This window comes from Leptonychotes weddellii, chromosome 6 (genome assembly GCF_054177405.1).
Source record: "Leptonychotes weddellii isolate Sample4059 chromosome 6, ASM5417740v2, whole genome shotgun sequence".
Lineage (NCBI taxonomy): Eukaryota > Metazoa > Chordata > Mammalia > Carnivora > Phocidae > Leptonychotes > Leptonychotes weddellii.
In genome coordinates this window covers 133103293-133124318 of record NC_138374.1, presented here as the reverse complement: position 1 = coordinate 133124318, position 21026 = coordinate 133103293, and the positions used below count along the sequence as shown (strand labels likewise).

The 21026-nt window shown below is 47.8% G+C and overlaps 1 protein-coding gene across 6 annotated transcripts in view; it reads left to right on the top strand.

Moving 5' to 3' along the window:
• Positions 1-21026, top strand: part of NOS1AP (nitric oxide synthase 1 adaptor protein) — a 255913-nt gene that overhangs the window by 56498 nt on the left and 178389 nt on the right. For 4 of the 6 annotated variants that reach the window (XM_081825245.1, XM_081825244.1, XM_081825243.1 and 1 more), the window contains exon 2: positions 15619-15690. In XM_081825245.1, coding sequence (XP_081681371.1) covers positions 15619-15690 — 72 coding nt within the window. Of the gene's footprint in view, positions 1-2262; positions 2384-2455; positions 2727-15618; positions 15691-21026 lie in introns of those variants that run through there. The other 2 variants (XM_081825247.1, XM_081825246.1) reach the window with 2 other exon arrangements.

Sequence of the window (21026 nt, the reverse complement as noted above, 5' to 3'; positions counted from 1 at the left end):
TAGTTATCCAGATCGGACTCCAAAGCCCGGGTACTTTCTGCTATCCCTTGCTTACCTCCCTTACGAGTCCATAATCCCAGCCTCTAATTATCTGTGGAGAGCCACCACCTGCCCTTGGGCAGAAAAGACGGAAGCTTCCATGTTGTGATTTGAAGGCTTTAGTTAAAAGACCTCTCTGTCCCCAAATACCCACTCTATTGATCTGGAGACTCTGGCCGGTGACTAGCACGTGAGACTATTCGGTTTCCATGAGATGCTGTGAAGGTACACGCATCACCGGGCTGGGCTAGTTAATTAGGCCCCTTGCTGCCAGTATTGTCCTACCAGGGGTTAGTTTATGTAACTAGTTAGCTGCATGTAGAGCGGGGGGAGGGACTCGGAACACCGAACAGGGCGTTTTGGTGGGGACGAGGGAAGAAGGGAAAGAAATCTTGGGAGAGGATCACTGCTGCCCCGGGAGGAGGGCTGGATGCAGGGTACCTGGGAAGATGAGGGAAAGGATCGAAAGCGAGAAGTGAAAGGTCTCCAGAGATGAACTTTCCCTCCCTTGTTCTTAGTAATAACTGGTCTGTCTCTGCATTATTGCTCCTTTCAGAGAGAAAATACACGGTACCTCCATTTTCTCAACTCTTGTGTGAGAAAAAGGAACCGGTATCTGTGGTCTCCACTGTACACAGATTAAAGACCAGGGCAGCCTAGTGGCTGAGCCACGCGCGGAGGGACTCCGGTGTCTGGAGATCCCGCGCCCCTTGCTGCTCAGGGTTTGGTTGGCGTCAGGGTGGAAGCACAGCTTGCTGGGGCAACTGGCCCTCTTGGGCGCCTCTAGTTTCCCTCCCTGGCTCCTTCTCGTGTACTTTGCTACTCCTCCCTTTATCCTCGTTTCGGCTGCCCCCGGAGGGCACTCATGGTCTAGTGCTCCGTAGAGATGCTAGCACCTGAGACACCTTTTTGAGGAGAGTAGTGGAGCCTTACCCGTGATGCCCTTTGAACTCTAAATATCAGAAGAGCTATGATGTGCGGGACAGAAGGCCTGTGGCTGCCAGGGTGATGAGAAATATCTTTACATGTTTGAGGACAGAGTAGATTCTGAATCTCTATGGAGACCGATTTTTGCTTGCTATAAAAGGGAGAACTTGCTAACAGAGCTGTTGCCTGAGATAGTGATCTCTTCAACAGGGGTGGTATTTAAGCATGGCAAGCATTTAAAGAAGAGATTAAAATTCCAGGTGTAACCGGTCAAAATGGCTAAAATTAACAAGTCAGGAAACGACAGATGTTGGCGGGGATGCGGAGAAAGGGGAACCCTCTTACGCTGTTGGTGGGAATGCAAGCTGGTGCAGCCACTCTGGAAAACAGTATGGAGGTTCCTCAAAAAGTTGAAAATAGAGCTACCATATGATCCAGCAATTGCACTAATGGGCATTTACCCCAAAGATACAAATGTAGGGATCCAAAGGTGTACGTGCACCCTGATGTTTATAGCAGCAATGTCCACAATAGCCAAACTATGGAAAGAGCCAAGATGCCCATCGACAGATGAATGGATAAAGAAGATGTGGTATATATATACAATGGAACATTATGCAGCCACCAAAAGGAATGAAATCTTGCCATTTGCAATGACGTGGATGGAACTACAGTATATTATGCTAAGCAAAATAAGTCAGAGAAAGACAAATACCATAATTTCACTCACGTGGAATTTAAGAAACGGCATAGGGGGAGGGAATGAAAAATAAAAAGATGAAATCAGAGAGGGAGACAAACCATGAGAGACTCTTAATCATAGGAAACTGAGGGTTGCTGGAGGGGAGGGGGGTGAGGGGGATGGGGTAACTGGGTGATGGGCATTAAGGAGGGCACGCGATAGAATGAGCACTGGGTGTTATATAAGACTGATGAATTACTGACCTCCAGCTCTGAAACTAATAATACGCTATGTTAACCAATTGAATTTAAATAAATTAAAAAAAAATTCCAGGGGTGTGTGTGCGGGGTGGGGGGGGGAGTTGTCAGGCAACATTATCTATGTTTACTATCCTTTCCAACCCAGAAATCTACTTCCTTTTCTTAATCTCATCATGGCCTGACCTTTCCCCGCCACCCCCCACCCCCCGCCCACTTTCAGTCATGGTCTTGAATACTGGAATTTCTGAGTTGCAACATGTGTAATACATTATTTTATCTTTTTTCTTGCTGTGTCTTTAAAAATCCATTCCTGCCTAGAAGATTAGTGCTGTTTGTGTTTTGGGATCACCCTAGTGAGCCTGGTTCACCCAGGCAGTTCCAGAAATGTCATGGTGTGGGACTCTTTGCTTGAGAAGGTTCAGCATGAGACAGAAATAATCTATTTTGTGAGCTGCTTTTTCGTTTTATTGCATTGGTGAGTAGGAATATGAAATGAGATTGCTATACTCTTACAGTGTGGGAAAAATGCATATTCTTTGGGGGTGGGAAATATATCTTCTCGAATGAGAACTAAAATTCAGGACCGTTATAGCTCATTTCTTTCCCTGGGAATGCTTTCTCTGATGAATTTAAGCGTCTAGTTGACAGCCAGCAATGCAGAATGGCCCAGAAGAGCGTTTGAGAGGCCAGAGTGGTTGGGGAGGGTCATAGCCTTGCCTTAAAGAGAGCACTTCGGAGGCTCACGCAGAACCCAGTTTGGTTGTAATTCTCCTTTCCTGTCCGCAACGAATCAAAAGGAGGACGGTTATTTCTCGTGGGTATGTTTTTAAGATCACAGCTTTATTGAGATAAATTTACATACCATACAATTCACTGTGTTAAGTGTGTACGACTTCATGGTTTCTAGTATTTTCATTCTGTTGTGCAACCACCACTGCTGTGGAATTGCAGGCTGTTTCCATCCTCCCCAGAGGAAAACTACCGTTACTGATCTCCCAGTTCCTGCAACCGCTGATCTACTTTCTGTCTCTATGGATTTGCTTATGGTGGACATTTCCTGTAATGTGGAGTCTTCTGTGACTTGCCTCTTTCACTTGGCATAATGGTGAAGTTTATCCATGCTGTAGCATGTATCAGCATTCCATTCCTTTTTATATATAATAATAATATATGGATATACCCCATTTTTTTAACACATTCATCCATTGATGGACATGTGGGTTTTTCCATTTTGGGGGCTGTTTTGCGTAATGCAGCTCTAAGCATTCACGGACAAGTTTTTGTGTGGCCTTATGTCTTCATTTTTGGGGGGTGCGTACCTAGCAGTAGAATTGTTGATTCCTATGTTAACTCTGTTTTGCTTTTTGAGGAACTGCCAAACTGTTTTCCAAAGTGGCTGCACTATTTTTTTTTTACAGCAACGTATGAGGATTCCAATTTCTCCATATCCTCATTAACACTTGTTATTTTGGAGCTTATTTTAGCCATCCTGGTGGGTGTGAAGTGTATCTCATTGTAGTGTTGGATTTGCAGTTCCCTAATGACTCATGATTCAGCATTTTTTTCATGTGCTTATTAGCCATTTATGTTTTTGGGGAGAAATGTCTATTCATACCCTTTGTCCATTCTTTATGTGAGTTGTTTCTTTTGTTGAATTGTAAGAGTTATATTCTGGATGAAAGTCCCTTCTCAGATATGACTTATAAATATTTTCTCCCATTACACGAGTTGTCCTTTGACTTTCTTGATGGTGTCCTTTGAAGCACAAGTGGTCTTAACTTTGATTAAGTCCAGTTTATTTTTCTTCTGTTTGTGCGTTTGGTGTCCTAAGAAACCATTGCCTGATCTAAGCTCATGAAGATTGACTCCTATGGTTTCCTCTAAGAATTTTGTAGTTTTAATGCTTAGATGTGTGATAGATCTTGAGTTAATTTTACATAATAGTGTGTGGTAGGAGTCCAGCATCATTCTTTTGTGTGTGGATATTTAGTTGTCCCAGCACCATTGTTGAAAAGACCATTTCTTTCCTCCAGTGAATTGTCTTGACACTCTTGTCAAAAATCAGTTGGCCATAAATTTAGGGATTTATTTCTGGACTCTGTTTTACTCCATTGATTGATATGTCCAGCTTTATATTAGTACCACACTGTATTGATTACTGTAGTTATGTAGTGATTTCTGAAATTGGGAAGTCCGAGTCCTACAACTTTGTTCTTTTCCAAGATTGTTTTGGCTTTTCTGGATCCCTTGGATTTCCGCATGAATTTTAGGATTGGCTTGTTAATTTCTGCAAGAAAGACCGATTGGATTTTGTGATACTGTAATGCAATAAATATATATTTGGTCTCTGCTTCCTGACCCAGAGCTCCTAAAAACACTTGGAATTTCCTGAATGAGAAGGGGGAGAAGAACATCTTTCATTGTTCATAAGAAGCCTCTTTCAACCTTACCTTGAGTTGATGTTAATGAAGTGACTCTTAGTGGGCCCCTAGAAGCTTCAGCATGGGGGCTGCTTGGGAGAGAGGCACCAACCATGTAATTGGAAGGTTGGAACTTTGAGCCCCACTTCCTGACCTTAGGGGAAGCTCCAGGGGCTGGAGATTGAATTCAGTCTCGGTGGCCAGTGACTTAATCATGCCTGTTAGTGGAACCTCCATAAAACCCCTAAACAATGGGTTTGGAGAGCTCCTAAGTTGGCTAACACACTGAGGTGTTGGAAGGGTGGCCTGCCCAGAGTGGCTTCCTAGAGCTCGGTGCCCCTTCCCACATACCTGTGTCCCTCTTTATCTAGCTGTTCACTTGTATCCTTTATAATAATTTGGTAATAGTAACTAAAGTGTTTCCCTGAGTTCTGTGAGCTGTTAAAATAAATTATTGGACCTGTGAGGGGATCATGGGAATCCCTGACTTACAGATGGTTGGTCAGAAGTATGGGAGGCTCAGAACTTCCAACCAGTATCTCAAATGGGGTTTTGTTGGGCTGAACTCTTAACCTGTGGGCATGTGTTAACTCTGGGTACTGAGTGTCAGAATTGAAATTGTAGGACACCCAGTTGGTGTTCGCAGAGAATTGGAGAATTAGTTGGTGTGGAAGACCCACACATTTGATGTTAGAGATGCTAGTTTATAAACAGGTTATAGATTTTAATGGAGTGATTGTATTGAATTTGCAGATCAGTTGGGGAGTGTTTCCATCTTAAGTCTTCTAATCCATGAACATGGAAAGTCTTCCTGTTGATGTAGGTCTTGAATTTTGCAGAGGTGTTTTGTAAGCTTCAGTGTATAGGTCGTACACTTTTGTTAAGTTTATTCCTAAGTATTTTATTTCTTTGGGTGCTATTGTAAATGGAATTGTTTTCTTAATTTCATTTTTAAAAAAGATTTTATTATATGCCAGAGAGAGAGAGAGAGCACAAGCAGGGGGAGCAGGAGGCTCCCCACTGAGTAGGGAGCCCGATGTGGGACTCCATCCCAGGACCCTGGGATCATGACCTGAGCAGAAGGCAGATGCCCAACCGACTGAGCCACCCAGGCGTCCCTCTTAATTTCATTTTTAACTCCTTCATTGAATGTGATTTTGTGTATGTGTGTGTGTATTCCTTAGGATTTTTTATATACAAGACCATGTCGTCTGTGGATAGTATGGCTACTTCTTTTCCAATCTGGATGCCTTTTATTTCTTTTCTTGCCTTATTGGCTGGCTAGAACTCCCAGATCATGTTGAATAGAAGTGATAAGGGCAGACCTCCTTGACATGGTCCTGATCTTAGGGGAAAAACATTCAGTCTTTCACCATTAAGCATGAGGATAGCTGTGGGTTCATTTGTTGGTTTATTACCCTTTATTAGATAGAGGAAGTTTACTACCATTCATAGTTTATTGAGTATTTTCATCATGAAAGGGTATTGGGGAAAAAAAAAGGGTATTGGATTTTATCAAATACTTCTTGTCTCTTGGGTTGATTGAATGGCCTTTGGTCTTTATTTTATTAAGTGGTATATTAACTGTCCTATGTTCAGCCAACCTTACATCTTGGGATAAATCACACTTGGCCACTGTGTATAATCCTTTTTATAGGTTGGTGGATTTGTCTTGCTAGTACTTTCTTGAGGATTTGGGACAGTTATTGTTAAAGGCAGGAGCATATATAGCCTGTTGTTACCATTCTTGCTGCTAACAGTGTAGGAAGCATTCAATTCTAACATCAGCCTCAAGGACTCAGAAGGCATAAGAGTACCCTGGAGCCTGTTGTCATTGCCGTAGGACTTATACAGTAAATGATGTATTTAACTGGTTATTCTGAATCCTGAAGAAATGTGTTTGTTCTAGCTTATAGAATCTCAGTTTTGGGGGCAGAGTATAATATATTTTAGGAAGATTCTACTCAAGACTGTTCAAAATAAAGAAAAGTTGGGTATTTCAATGGGGTACCTGCCAGTTATCTGGAAATTTTACTCGATTGTGGGGTTTCATTCTGTGATGCTGATAAATGATAAGTGGGTTAGAGATCTTGTATCCCCGCCTCTGGGAAGGTCACGGCTCGGTCAGTTGGGAGGGAAATGTGGCAAACCACATCCACCACCTGAGGCTCTGTGAGCTGTGTGATGGCCATTCCTGGTGCAGGCGTGGGGGCGTTTGTCAGCTGTCCATGTGGCCTGGTCACACTCTCTGTTCCTAGTGTTCATGTCTCCCCTCCTCACTGCTGTTTGAGCCTGTGCGACTGAATTCTTGGTTCCATGTTCCATTGACTCCATGGCATTTTGGATCACCTTTTGCTTTGTCCAGTCATTAGTCTGTAAGAACCCAAGAGTCAATTTTTGTAAAGCTACAAAATCTGTATCATCAACGCCTTGTTGGCCCATAAAGCAAGAACATAATGATACAAAGAATATCCTGGGGCGCCTGGGTGGCTCAGTCTTTAAGCGTCTGCCTTTGGCTCAGGTCATGATCCCAGGGTCCTGGGATCGAGCCCCGCATCGGGCTCCCTGCTCCGCGGGAAGCCTGCTTCTCTTTCTCCCGCTCCCCCTGCTTGTGTTCCCTCTCTCGCTGTGTCTCTGTCAAATAAATAAAATCTTTAAAAAAAACCAAACAGACAAAAAACAAAGAATATCCTGTCTTTATGGCTGTGTGGTATGTATTTATAAAAGATTTTGGGAGAAAGCAAGAGCGAGAGAGATCACAGAGGGAGAAGGAGAAGCAGACTCCCCACTGAGCAGAGTCTGACATAGGGCTCGATCCCAGGACCCCAAGATCATGACCTGAGCCAAAGGCAGATGCTTCGCCAACTGAGTCACTCAGGCGCACTGGTGGTATTTTAGAAACTATGGAACTTTCATCTGTGTTAACTAATTTTGATTCTTAGGACAAGGCTTGGAGAGGTTAAATACTTAGAGTTCAGTTGGTACAGAATGTTGGTGCTGCAACTAATTTTGATTCTTAGGACAACCTGGACTTTGAGGCAGGTTAGATACTGGCTATGTTCCAAAGAGGAAACCAAGGCTTGGAGAGGTTAAATACTTAGAGTTCAGCTGGTACAGAATGTTGGTGCTGCCCCGAGGTGAATGCTCAGGGGATCTCTTTCCAGCATCATCTCCAGGGTCGTCTTCTCTATTTCCACAGTTCCATTCCCGAACTCCTTGGATGAATGTCCTTCTCCCCTTGCCCTGTGGTGGGTCATTGGTTTGTGTTTTGGCTACTGACCATTCGGGTGCCTGTGCACAGGCCTCCTGATCCAGCTCCACCTGAGTTCAATGTCGTGAACCAGGCCTTGGTGGGGCACTGACTGTGTCACCCTGCTGCTCTATCGGGGGGGGGGGTGGACGATAGCGAGATGCACATTGGTTCTGATCCTGCCACTCAGAGCTGTGATTTGGTTCTCTCTGAGCCCCAGTTTTGCCTTCTGTAGAATGAAGGTTTGGCTCAAATGGCCCTTGATGGCCACTTGAGCTCTGTCCTTGGGGGTCTGACTTTTCCTCTGATCTCGTGGTATTCTTTGTTCATCTTCCCATTCCTGGTTTACCTGGTTGTTTCACAGCTGGTGACTTAATTATCACATAGCCTGGGTAAACGTTTCACTTTGTTGTCGCCGTGTCACCCCCTTGTGCTTTTTCATCCCCCCAGAAGAGAAGTAACCCACGGGCCAAGTAAGCCCCCCAGATGGGCAGGGCAGAACATGCTTCTTGGCTTCTGCCGCTCGCCCGCAAGCCAGATTTTCATGTGGAGCTGAGGCTTTCATTCGGGAGCTGCTAGTTGAAAGACCAGAACACTTTTTTCTGTCTTACTACTTTTTCTCTCCCCTTTGCCCAGATCCCTCAGATCCTCATAATAAAGAGAAGTAATCAGGCCAACCCATCTAAGCTTTTGCTAATGGACTAAAAGAACCCAAAGAGCCTCTCCATGGGCTTGCTGATTGGTTCAGCCCGACCCTCTGTCCCTTGTAGAGAGGCGCATGGCATTAGCATAAAGACAAGTCACCACAATGATTTTGCACCCAGCCCTTCATGTGAGGAGCAGGAAGGATTCTGCTGTGATCTCCGGCACATTCATCGGCCCCTGCTGAGCCCCTGATCAATAGTGACACAGTCACATCAGATGGCCCTCAAATAGTACTTCCTTTTTTGGATGGGCTGGGAGAGAGAGGAAGAAATATAAATGCCTCTTTCCTTTTAGACTACAAATAAATAAAGACGTGGTGTGCAGCTGCATTTCAAGCATTTTGGAAGCTTTTCTGGTTGTGTGTGTGTGTGTGTGTGTGTGTGTGTGTGTGTGTGTGTGTAGGGAGAGGAGGGGTGGGGGGAACCTGCCCCAAGGCTTCTGCCTTGTTGCTGTCAGGGGTAAGGACACTGGTAAATGTCCATATGGGTACTTCGAAGTCCCTGTGCTCCCTCCCGCACACCTCCACACCTGGAGAACACAGAGCAGGCCTCAAGTGGGGAGGGGGACACCCCAAGGCAACGTTTTTCCTCCCCTCCCCCAGAGCGGTTAGCAGAAGGTCATTGGCTGAGTGTGTGCCCTGGAATCTGGGGCCGCTGCAGCCTGCTGTTAATGCTGCTTTGTTCGATGCTAAATGAGGCGAGAACTTTCACCCAGGTCACATTCATAATCCCGCTCAACAGGACGCTCGGCTGGGCACCAAGAGCCGTTTCTGAAGGGGGAGGGGACTTTCCCGTTGGAGCAGGGGTGCCAGCTTGGAGCGGAGCGGGTGGGCTGCTCAGCCCGAATTCTGTGACTTGGGCAGGTCCCCGAACCAGTGCGAGCTGCCTTGCCCCCTCCTTCACTTGGCAGATACTTGTGTCTTACTCTGCCAGGCCCTGGTCTGAGCGCTGGGGAGACGGGGGCGGAGTGGGCAAGGGCCCGGCTGGCCCTCCAGGAGCTCCCATTCTCCTGGGGAAGGCCGATGATGACTGTGAATGAGGCACACCCTGCAACCACAGATGCTGGGAAGGAAAGCAAAGGGCGAATGAGAAAAAGAGCAGCTTGGGTGGGTCATAATGGCGGACATTTAGGAAGCACTGGCAGGATTTGAAGTCCTCTGCTTCTATGATTCTAAGTTTTTATTTTTAAAAAAATTTTTTAAAAGCTTTTATTTATTTGAGAGTGAGCACAAGCAGGAGAGGGGGCAGAGGGAGAGGGAGAAGCAGACACTCCGATGAGCAGGGAGCCCAATATGGGGCTCGATCCCAGGACCCTGGGATCATGACCTGAGCCAAAGGCAGACAAGGCAGATGCTTAACCGACTGAGCCATCCAGGTGCCGCTGATTCTAAGTTTTTAGAAGGTATCAGGACAGGATTGGTTAAGGGACTAGTTCAGATGGGTCCCCCACTGGTGGGTTCTAGATTCCAGCAGGTATCAGACTAGTCGGGCATGTTTTTGAGAAGAGGATACAGTGTGGCCAGGAAACCGGAGGGATATGAGAAGGTTGGCAGGGTGACAGAACAAAAGTCAGGCTGGATTTGGACCCGAAAGGAGAGTGTTGGCTCAGAGGCAGGCAAGGAGGTCAGGAGCTGGGGAGATCTAGCCCTCCCTCTGCATTCTCCTGTCTGCTTTGGGCCTCTTTGTCCTTCTCTGACAAGAGGGGCGTCCTCCTAAATCTCACGTGGTGTTCACCGTGGGCTGGAGCTGTTTAACAGGGGCTGAGTGGTTTTCAGAAGATCACAGGTGGGAAGGCAGAATCTGGGGAACTTTACATTGCACCGGGGGCCCTTTTGCCCCCAGAAGAATGTGGCCCGGTGGCCTTTCCCTGTGGCCTTGCCCATGCTGGCCAGTCAGTAGGGCTTTAACAGCCTTTTGCCACAGGATTCTGCTATTCTCCTCTGAAGAGTGTTCGTTTTTGTTCTCCGCGATGGTTAATGAGGCTGGTCTTAAATCCCAAATCTGGGAGGGCAGCTGCCACCTTCTCCTGGGCTCCTTGGAATCTCCCATGGAAATGTGTAGTTTGGAGGTCATCCACGGAGCCGGCTGGGGGTATTTGGGGGTCACCCTGTAGGACCCCCTTCTGTTGGGGATTTCTGCCCCCCATTTGCCACTTCCTCTGGCTATCCCATCTCTGGTGTCCACACCCCCCAGGCTGTCTGTCTGGGCTTCTAGACCCGAGCTCCAGCCAGCTGGTGCTGTGCAAACGACACAGACTGAGTCTCGTGTAGGGCAGTCGCCTCCTTTCAGGGAGGATTCCATGCCAAGCCCTGCCTGTTCTTGGTCTCTCTCCAGGGCCTTCAAGCTTATTCTTAGGACTTCAAGTAACAGACTTCATGTTTTAGGGTTACAGAAAAATTGGGTGGCAAAGACAGAGTTCCCATATACCCCTTACTGCCTCTGCACCCCCACCCCCCAAACACACGGTTTCCCCTCTTAGCATCTTGCATTAGGGCGGTGCATTTGTTACGATTGAGTCAATAATGATACGGTATTATTAACTAACATCCTAGCTGGTTTTTCAGTTCACTCTTTGTACATTCTCTGCAAAATTGTTATTTTTTTTAATAATCTTGTCCAGACATCATATTTATTGCTTGTCGGAGGCCTAGTCCAGTGATACAGTTCCTCCAACATTATCAGAGGCAGGATCATCTCATACATTTATTTTTGACTCCTATATCAGTTTTGTGTGTGTGATTCTTTTTTTTTTTTGGTTTCTGGAAACAGTTGACAGAAACCTTGTAAATTAAAGGGAGTTCCTGAAGAAGGTGATGGCAGAACGTCTAACAAGTCCATGGGTGGCTGTTAAGTCTTGCTGCCTTTTAGTGTTGTGATTCACGCACCAGGGGACCCTATATACAATGCAGTTTATCAGCGTCTCTAGAAGTTAATCTCCAGAAAGTGGAAGCAAGAAAATGAACATAATTTCAGGAGGTATTAATCTAGCACCAAGGCTGAGGTTGTCCAGAAACTCACAAAAAATATCAGAAGTCCTTTGGTTTAACCTTGTTTGCAGCTACCTCCTGCTTATCTGGAAGATGAAGCTGCAGATAAAATGAACACAGGTGATCTTGTATCTTGATTACCCACTACAAATTGCATCCTCCTTCTAGTTTTTTCCTTTTTTTCTTTTCTTCTTCTTTCTGAATGCTCGTGAAAAAGAAGTAGGTCTGGATATTTTAAAACTCCTTTATTCTCCCCTTAAGCTCTGTGGTAGATGTTCTGAATAGCAGCCCTCTGAGATGCCCCACAGCAGGATTCCTACAGAACCCTACAGAAGTCTTACGGAAGGCCAGGTGGCTAAGAATCAGCCAGCAGAAAGGTCTGAGGTACTTCATCTCCTGGTAAGCCAGGCATTGGGTGTGCTGCCGTAAGAGCGTCTGGCTTGGGTCCAGCTCAGGCGCCAGCACGAATGTCCGGGGGAGTTTATAGAGTCACAGCGGGGGGGACCGCACAGGCTGGGACGGCTGACGGGAGGAAGCTGGCCGGGGAGGCAGAGTCCGGGGCTCAGGCCTCTCCTAACCCCTCCTCGGAGCGCTGGGGGTGGATGGGTTCCTTGTCAGAGGATTCCGGTCAGGCAGGCGTGGGTCACCGGTGACGAGGAAGTCGTGTACTTGGCCATGTGTTGAGGGCCGTGGATAGTGGAGGACTGGGGGGAGAGAGAGAGAGAGAGCGCAGAAAAGGAGCGTCCCGCGTGCAGGCAAGGGCACGCATATTGAGGCCCTGCCCGACAATGGAGGGGCCAGCGGTGTGAGAGGAAGCTGCGCCGTGCGGGCCACCCGGGAAGGGGGAGCCACACCAAGGTCTCTGAGGGGCCTCTTCAGAGCAGTTGGTGCGAGTGTGCGGGGGTCTTCAGGGGGTGATGCAAGCGGGTTTGCATTGGAGAGCACTCACTCTTGACAGCCTGGTGGGGAGTGGTTTGGAGGGGCCCCAGGGACAGTGGAGAAAGCCACGAGGGGACACTGGATGAAGTCAGAAGGAAGGGTTTTGTGGGATGAGGTGGGGGTAGAGGGGAAGCTCGTTCTGGGATGACCCCCAGGTCTCAGGCTTGAATGATCGACGGTGGATGTTCTGGGGGCTGTTAATCAAGATGAAGAAGCCTAAGTGAGGAGCATGGCGTGGGGGGCGGGGAGGAGAAAGAACACGAGTTTCCCTCCTGGAAACGATTTCTTTGATTCCCAGGCACGGAGCCGGCCTGCCTTTGTTGTCACGGGAGCCCTCGGCACCCAGTATCCTGCAGGAGAGGCACATAAAGGGGATGCCGTTTCTGAGCAAGAACCCGTCACTGGGCGTCAGCCTTAGACTGAAGGCAGGCTTTTGCCTGATCCTTGCAGGAGGTGACAGAAGCAAGGATCTTGAAAGGTTCTTAGCTCGGCAGGTGGACGAAGTTCAGGCCTGGGAGCCAACTTTCCAAAGTAGCGTGGGAAGGTCCTGTCCTGTTCACCCCAGAAATGATGGTGAGCTTGGCCGCGGAAGCTGAGTGGTTGTAAGGACCAGCCTCTAGCAGGTGGGTCTCGGCTTGGACTGGGTCCTGCACTCGCTCTGTCTCAAGATCGAGACTCCCGATGGACTGTAGTCCGTTGTGGAGGTGGTCGTGCTTCGTGCTTGCCCCAGGTCGTTGTGAGGTCAGACTTGCACATACAGCAGCATTGACTTTCAGGTCTTGTTTTGCACTGAGGAGTGGGCTTTCCGACCTCTCCGCTGCTCCCCTGGCACTGTGGTTCTGCATTGTGACTCACGTCGTTAGTGTGACTAGCTTTTGACTAGATGTGGACCTGAACCATACCTTGGGTTTCCTTTTAATCTGTTTGACCCTAAGGTGCGTCTATTGTGGGTTACCTGCTCCGGATGGATTCTCAGAAAGGCGACTGGGAAGGAAGGCAGACCAGTGCGTGCGTGCGTGGTGTGAACGGACTGTAAGCTATTAGTGTGTGTGATGACCATGTGGGTGTGAGAGGAGTGTGTTTGCGGGCCATGTGCCTTGCACGCGTGTGAAGGTGTATAGCGTGTACGTGCACTCGTACCAGCGTGGGGGGTGGTGATGGCGTGGAGGAGGCTGTCGCAGGTAGAGATGATGGGTGTCCTCGTGTAAGCTTCTTTTAAGAAACCTGTCCAAAGCCAGAAAGCTACCTCTCCTCTCTTTCGTCCTCCCTGCACCCCATGTTTCCTGACTGCTTCGGGGTTCTCTGCCCAGCAGTCTCCCTTCCGGAGGGGGAGAGATGGGCTGGGTGGAGGTAGCGGTGGGGACGGGTCCCCTCTGGGCACTTGTGTTCCGGCTCAGGTGTGGATCTCACTGGAGCAGGCCCTCCGGGTGTGTGGCAGGGGTCAGTGTTGGGGGGACAGTTCAGGCTCACCTGTAATGAGTGACCTTGCTAGGTCTTGAGGTCCTGGCTCTCACATGATGGCTGAGGGAACACAAGCCCCTGGAGATCTGAGTGCTCGGAGCTCAGGGCAGGAGCCTTCAGGCAGGAAGGGCCCGGGACCGCGAGTATGGAAACTGCTGGAGCTTCTGTGATGTTGGGCAATCACAAACCCGGGCCTCGTGTTGTTCCGGAATGTGTCGGTCACGGACATGTCCGCAGGGCCCCAGCAGAGCTCAGAAGGGAGAGACCCCAACCATGTTTAAATCCTATCACACTCTTCGATCCAGGGGGCTTCATGTACCTGAGCACGTTGCCAGGTACTTTATCAACACGTGCACTGCTCCTGCACACTGTGGTGGGGCCATCCGCCTTGGGCCCAGACGGCTGCCGGGATCGTGCCTCAGGGTATGAGCGCACACACGCTGGATCAATCTTGGGGGAAGTCCTTTGCAGTATTCAGCTTTTGGAACCTTCCTTACTGGAGCTAGCCTTAGCTCCAAATTTCAGAAAGAACCTTCTCTTCCTGCGACCCCAGGAAATACGGGATGACTATCCTCTTATCTTCTATTAATTCAGTCTTTGCTTAGGTAGACTTTTAAGTTATTTTGGGGCTGTTAATTCCTAGGACATCCCCCAGGCTATTTTATATCATTTGAATGTAAAAAGGAAAGGCAGACCCAGTAGGTCAGTATGGAACGGGATGGCGTGTATGAAGAACTGATATCATACGTGCTTAAAAAACGTCCCCCTCTCTTTTCTTGTGTCATCCTACTAAGGAATGATCTCTAGATACTTGTGTACTTTTGATACAGCAATCCTACTTGTAGAAGTCCAACCTCCAGAGCTCCTTGGGTGAGCTGTGAGCTCTGTAGGTGATGGGGTCGTGTTGTTACCGGTGTTGTTTCCGTGTTGTTACTAGTGACAGAGGGTAGGCGTCTGTCAATAGGGGACCCATTGCAGGTAACGTGCCGACTTGTGTGCGTTGGCAGAGAAAAATGCCCAAGTTGTATTTAGAGCAAAAAACAAACAAAAACGAAAAAACCCAACATGCAGAACAAATGTGAAGAGTGAACCTTGTTTACATAAAATAAATTCCTCTGTGTCTATGAATGTATCTGTCCATCAGCACACAAAAAGGTGTATGTTAAACTCTTGGTGGTGGTGGGGGGGGACTTTATTCTTTTGCTCTGTGTATTTCTGCTTTATTTGAATAGTGTACTGGGAGGAAGTATCCATATATTAAACATTAACCTGGATGTCATTTGGTTTTAAAAATAACTCAAAAGTTGTAGGAGATTAAAATTTTTTTAGAAGATTCAATTTTTAAATAAATATAAAAATATAAAATATAAAAATATAAAAAATATAAAATATAAAAATATTTTTATTTTTATTTAAAAAGGGTGTTCCTTTCCTCCAATTGGGAGCTTAGTCAAGTGTGTGAGGTCTCTATAACATCCAGGGCTAACTCAGTGAAATGCCATTAATTGAAAAAAAGCATATATTCCCTTTTTTGGGGTGGGGAATGCTTTAATATAAACAAAGCATATTCGTGTAAGAGATTTATACCTTCTCTTGTTTGATCTTTCCTGAAATCCCATTTTACCGATGAGTCAAAGGCAAAGTACCTCGCCCCAAAGACAGTGGTGGGAGATTGATCACAGCCAAGTCTTTCTGATTCAGGAGGCTGCTCAGTGAAACACTGGACTCCGTTGCATTTCTGATCAAGAGCAGGATGGGAGAGGAAGCAGTGGTTTGTGTTTTAGTTGCTTTTTATAAAGTTAGAAGTTGTCCCGGAACAAGACACTCCTTTGGCTCTCTCCTCCTCTGCAAAATAGGGAGCTTAACTGGATGTCCTCCTTCTGCTAACATCCTGTGACCAGGGACCCTTGCTGTTCTCCTCTCACCGAGTGCTTGCTTCCTCCCTGCAGTACGTCGGAAGCCTGGATGTGCCGAGGCCCAACAGCAGAGTGGAGATCGTGGCTGCCATGCGCCGGATCCGGGTGAGTGGCTGGAGAGGGTGCTGTGTGGAGTCAGAACCCCAGCATCTTCGCTGTCGGCCCATTAGATGGTGCTGGGGGTTCCAGAGTGGATGGTTGCACCCATAGCAAACCCCAGACCCCTCTCCCTATACTCTCCAGGGAAGCCGTTCTGAGTTGGGTGGTTGATCTTGATTAAAGGCCAAGGTTAAGATGGATGTGATGGTGGTGGGGGGGGAAACTCTTCTCCCCCCCCGCCTCTCCTGGCCTGTTGCTTCTGGAACGGAGATGCAGTACCTTGAGGATGTGTGGGGTCTGCCAGGGAGTAAGCGAGAATGGTGAAGGATCTTTGTTTATTCAGATTTTAGGGAAAATGTTTGATAATTAGTTGTTAACTGGCTCAAAACATTAAAAAAGTAAAGCAACTTATTGTGGTATATAAGATTGACTTGAATTTTTAAGGACAGATTGTGGGATTTCAGCAAAATTTCTGTGGTCAGTTGCTTTAGGCTCTGAGAGTGTGTACGTTCTCTTCTGGCATTTCGGGGATCTTCTAGCAGAGTCTGGTAAGCATTCCAGCCTGTTGCTTTCTGACTCTGGTACACAGAGCAGAGATTGAACCAGAATTAAGTTGTCTTCTGATCACAGTGAAGGAATTTGTCCATGTACTCTGTATTGAAATAGAAGCTACTTTAAAGTTGTACATTTCGAAGGTAGGTTTGGGATTGGTCGAATGGATTTGCAGGACTTTTTGGAGAAAATGGGTGTTGGAGGTGGCTGGATCGGTCATCCTGGATGCAGCCTGGTTTGGGCTCTTTGTCTCCAGAAGAATCTACTACCTAAATAGAAAACCTATAGCAGATGTTGGGAGCTTCAGTTGGCTTTTTGCCAATTTTACTTCCAGCCAATTCATCCCATCCACAGAAATCTCAGTTCAATGACATTAGTTTGGGAAGAAAATTAATATTGCTCCTCTTTCTCTGAGCATCTCATTAGCTTATTAAGTAACTTATAACTTTTTTGGGGTGCCTGGGTGTCTCAGTCGGTTAGGCGTCTGACTCTTGATCTCAGCTCAGGTCTTGATCTCAGGGTCATGAATTCAAGCCCTGTGTTGGGCTCCATGCTGGATGTGGAGCCCACTTAAGAAAAACAAACAAACAAACAAACAAAAAATGTTTTCACTGCCTTGATCCTCCCAGTCCTTCAGCATTTTTTTTATTAAGTTGAATTTGTCGAAACTATTAAAAACAACAATGCCATTTTTCATGGATGTGGGAGTTGCTTTAAAGCCCTTTCACATGGGTTCGTTCAATGGTCACAGCAAGCTGGGGAGTGTGGGTCTTGTTACCCTCATTTTTGAGATTAAACTGAAGCTTGGAGGGGTCGTGAGGAGTCCCAGGGTCTAGGAAGTGGTGGGCATGTGGCCTGAGTGCAGTTCCCCACTTGGTGTCGAGAGACCATGTGAGATCCTTTGTCCCCGTGGCTTCTGGCTTGCCATTCAGTATATTCCCAGGTCTCTCCTCTTTTCTTCCTTCCTCTTTCTGCTCAGAGAGCACAGCGGCCTTGGGTAGGGGGTGTCGGGTGGGGCTTCCCCTTGCTGGGATGACCTACTGCTCTCACTGAGGTTGGCACCTCAGCAGCTATTAGGCCTGGACCTGGGGCTGGCCTGTCCTTGGGGTTTCACCAAAAATGTCCCTCTTTTCTTCATATTTGACTAAGACACAAGGAAGTATGTTGTCATGAGTACTCTTATCATAATTAGAGTCGTAGCTCTGTTAATATTAGCTGTCAGGAGTAATACTGCATGTCAGGTGCTTTAGTTGGCCTTTTAGTTTAGAAATAATTTATTATCTATTATTTGCAACTACTCTAGACGAGATGAGGATATTATCACATTTTGTAGGTGAGGAAACAGAGTTTTGGGGAGGCTCAGTAAGTGGTTCTAGGTCAAGTTGCTATCAGGAGGTGGAGCTGGGACTCACACCCAGCACGGGACTGCACCTCTGTGACCGGCTCTTTGATGTGGATTTGGGTGATGCGTGCCCAGTTGTACCAAAGTGTTGGGATGTGGGACTTCCCTAGTGAGGGAGTCCACAGCAGAAACACCCCTTTGTAGATGGAATAGAGCGGACCTGTGCAGAAAACATCTCCTCAAAGCTGGGGTGTCCGGTAGGACTGGTCGTGCCCTGGGAGCTGGGGGCCTACAGGGCTGGAGAGGCCCCGTCTCCTCTGCCCTTGCCACCTGTTAGCCCGCGTGACCCTGCCCCCAGGAGCTCCTGTGCCTGTGACCTGCTTCCAGTGCTTAATGAGCGAGCAGCTCATTCAGTTAGACGGAGAAATACATTGGCCAGAAAGCTGCTTGGTCTGGCTGGCCGGGCCCTTGTGTAGATGGGCCGCCCTAACAGCAAGCACTCTGGGTGTGTGTTTTACCCCAATTCACTGCTCGGTCCAGGCTGCTGTTTTCTCTGCTTCTCTCCCTTTCAAAAGAGCTGTTTTGGCTGTAATTACAGTTGTCGAGAACCAAGGCCTGGGATTTCTGTGTAAAGGACTGTTCCTGACTTTCTTTTATGTGGAATGGTGCCAGGCCAACGTTGGGCAGGACACTTTGGGGTTTGGGTGGCTGGATGCTCTTGCAGATCTGAAGACACAGGCCTCCCAGCATGGCCAGCGCAGAGGGCTGGTCCTCCGAGAAGCCGCTGTGATAAGGATCACGGTGTCTTACATCTGGAGGCCTTGCCAAGCCCTTTAGGTACTTGCCAGTCTCCCCGATCTCTCCGGTGCTCTGCACGGGACGGGGGATGGGGCAGTGTAGACAGAGGGAAGCCCACAGAAGGAGAAGCGACTGGCCTGAGGGGGGCCACATTCATCCTTGGGGCTGGGGCCGCAGCAGGTATATGGGCCCCTCTTCCTTCCTCAGTTCCCCACTGTGGGGTCGACTCTGCACTGAATATGTGGACTTCATTGATTTGACTGTGTTCTTCATCTTCTCCCCACCACCCACCCCCCGCCCCCCCATTTCTCATGTGTTCTCTGGCTGTATAGATTTTCTTTTAAAATTTGTTACCTGTTTTGAGCATTTTTTTTTCTTTTTCCTTTTATAATGTACTTTCAAGATTTTTAAAATAATGTTTAAAAAACACAACATTAAATGTGACCATTTTTAAATGTAGAGTTCAGTAGTGTCGTTCACATCGTGCCACAGATCTTTCTAAAACTTCTTCCTCTTGCAAAACAAACTCTGTATGAAACACCAGTTCCCTTTCCTTCTTCTCCCAGCCCTTGGCAACCACCTTTGTACTCTGGTTTCTATGATTTTTGGCTGCTTAGATACCTCATAAATGGAATCCTACTGTATTTGTCATCTTGTGACTGGCTTAATTCATTTAGCATAATATCCTGGAGGTTCATCTGTGCTGTAGCATGTGACAGGATTTCCTTCCTTTATGAGACTGCGCAGTAGTCAATTGTATGTATGCAGTTAACACATTTTCTTTATTCATCTGTTGATGGACACTTGGGTCTCTTCCTTTTGGCTGTTGTGAATAATGCTGCAATGAACATGAATGTGCAAATATCTCTTTGAGATCCTGCTTTGAATTCTTTTGGATCTATACCCAGATGTGGGATGGCTGAATTATGTGGCAATTCTATTTTTAATGTTTCGTATTGTCTTCTATAATGGTTGTATCATTTAAAATTCTCATGTGTACACAAGGGTTTCAAGATTTTTTATTTTTTATTTATTTTTTTAGTAACATGTGCCTTCTTGGATCTTTAAATAGATGGGCTTTCCTTTTCTGGAAAGGATCTGTTGGGGTGGGAACCACTAAGCACGGAGGGCGGGGTGTGTCTCGGGGGTGTCAGGAAGCAGAGCATGCTGCTTCACAGAGGCTTCCTGGCTGAACTGCCCCCTGCCAGGGCATGGAGTTTCCTTGTACTTCTGAGGATGGGGCTTGGGGTTGTGAATGGCTGTAACTTCAGTGTTACGCCGTCCTTGATATGAGGTGGCACCCACGTGGATGACTCATCAGAACTTATTAGAAAACCTCTGAATGTAGCCCCTGGGTGGGTGTTTAATGAGGGCCTGAGACCTGGCAGGTGGCGGAGGAAGAAGCGAGGAGCAGGAGAGCCAGCCCCACTTGGGAAAGGGTGTTCAGTGCTTCCTTTTGCTCTGTCACTCCTGCGTTATTTAGAACTCCACCATTTACAACTTAAATCTGCTTTTGCGTCTGTTTGATCACCCTGTGTGTTCCTGGTTGCTCTCCTGTGTGAGAGGTAGGCGGATGGGGCAGAGGAGGAGGATGGGGACCCCTGGCTCATGGTCCACCGGCATGACATACGTGCATCAGCTCATTCCTCCATTCTGCAGATATTTCTTGAGCACTGTACGCTTCACTGGCATCCGAAGATTCTGTTGGGTGCTGGTATTTGGCCACGGATGAGACAAGCACACGAATAACTGTTTAAGTTATTAGGCGAGGGGCAAGAAGTTAGGAAGTGTGTAACTGGAGGTCTAGCCCAGTTTGGGGAGACAGGGAGGCCTTGTGGGCTCCTGAGATGGAGCCCGTGATTAGCAGATGCTACTGCCGGGTGGCCCCCCAGCTGAGGATGTCGCGGCTCAGGGGACATGTCCCCTCACAGCTACCTCTGGGCCCCAAGTGCTTCACTTCCTGCCTGGCCGTCTCTGCAGACTCCGGGAATTTTTACTGAGTGACTTAAGTGGTTTTCCCAATTGAATAGGGTTGTTCCACACTTCAGGCGCATGGGGCCCCAGCACACGCTTCATCGTTTGGAGGGACCGTGATTGCAGGTCCTCCATTTGTCCACTGGGTTTTCCCGAGGGGACAGTGATGCCCAAGGCCGCACAGGTGGAGGGCCTGGATCTTCGGAGGCCCAGCACCTTCCACTGCTGCAGAGTGAGGTCCTGGGGAGGTCACTGCTCAGTGTTTGCTTTTTTGATTTCTTCAGACCGATTCTGGGAGTTTCCATGATGGGGAGTGAGGATGAATTCTGGGGTGCTCTGGGGGTCCTTTCGAGTTAGAAGGAACTGCAGTCATGGGTAGCCGTGGTTTTGGGGGTCTCTCACTGCCCTCTTTGTTTGCTCATTCAGGAAGTGCCCCCTTCCCCAAGGCCAAGGGGACCCTGGTCTGTTCCCTCCTTGGTCTGTCTTACTTAAGCTTCAGTTTCCCTCCTATTCTGTCTTTGCTGCTGTGACAAATCACCGGACTTGTTTAAAACCACACAGAGGCGGGCGCCTGGGTGGCTCAGTTGGTTAAGCGACTGCCTTCGGCTCAGGTCATGATCCTGGAGTCCCGGGATTGAGTCCCACGTCGGGCTCCCTGCTCAGCAGGGAGTCTGCC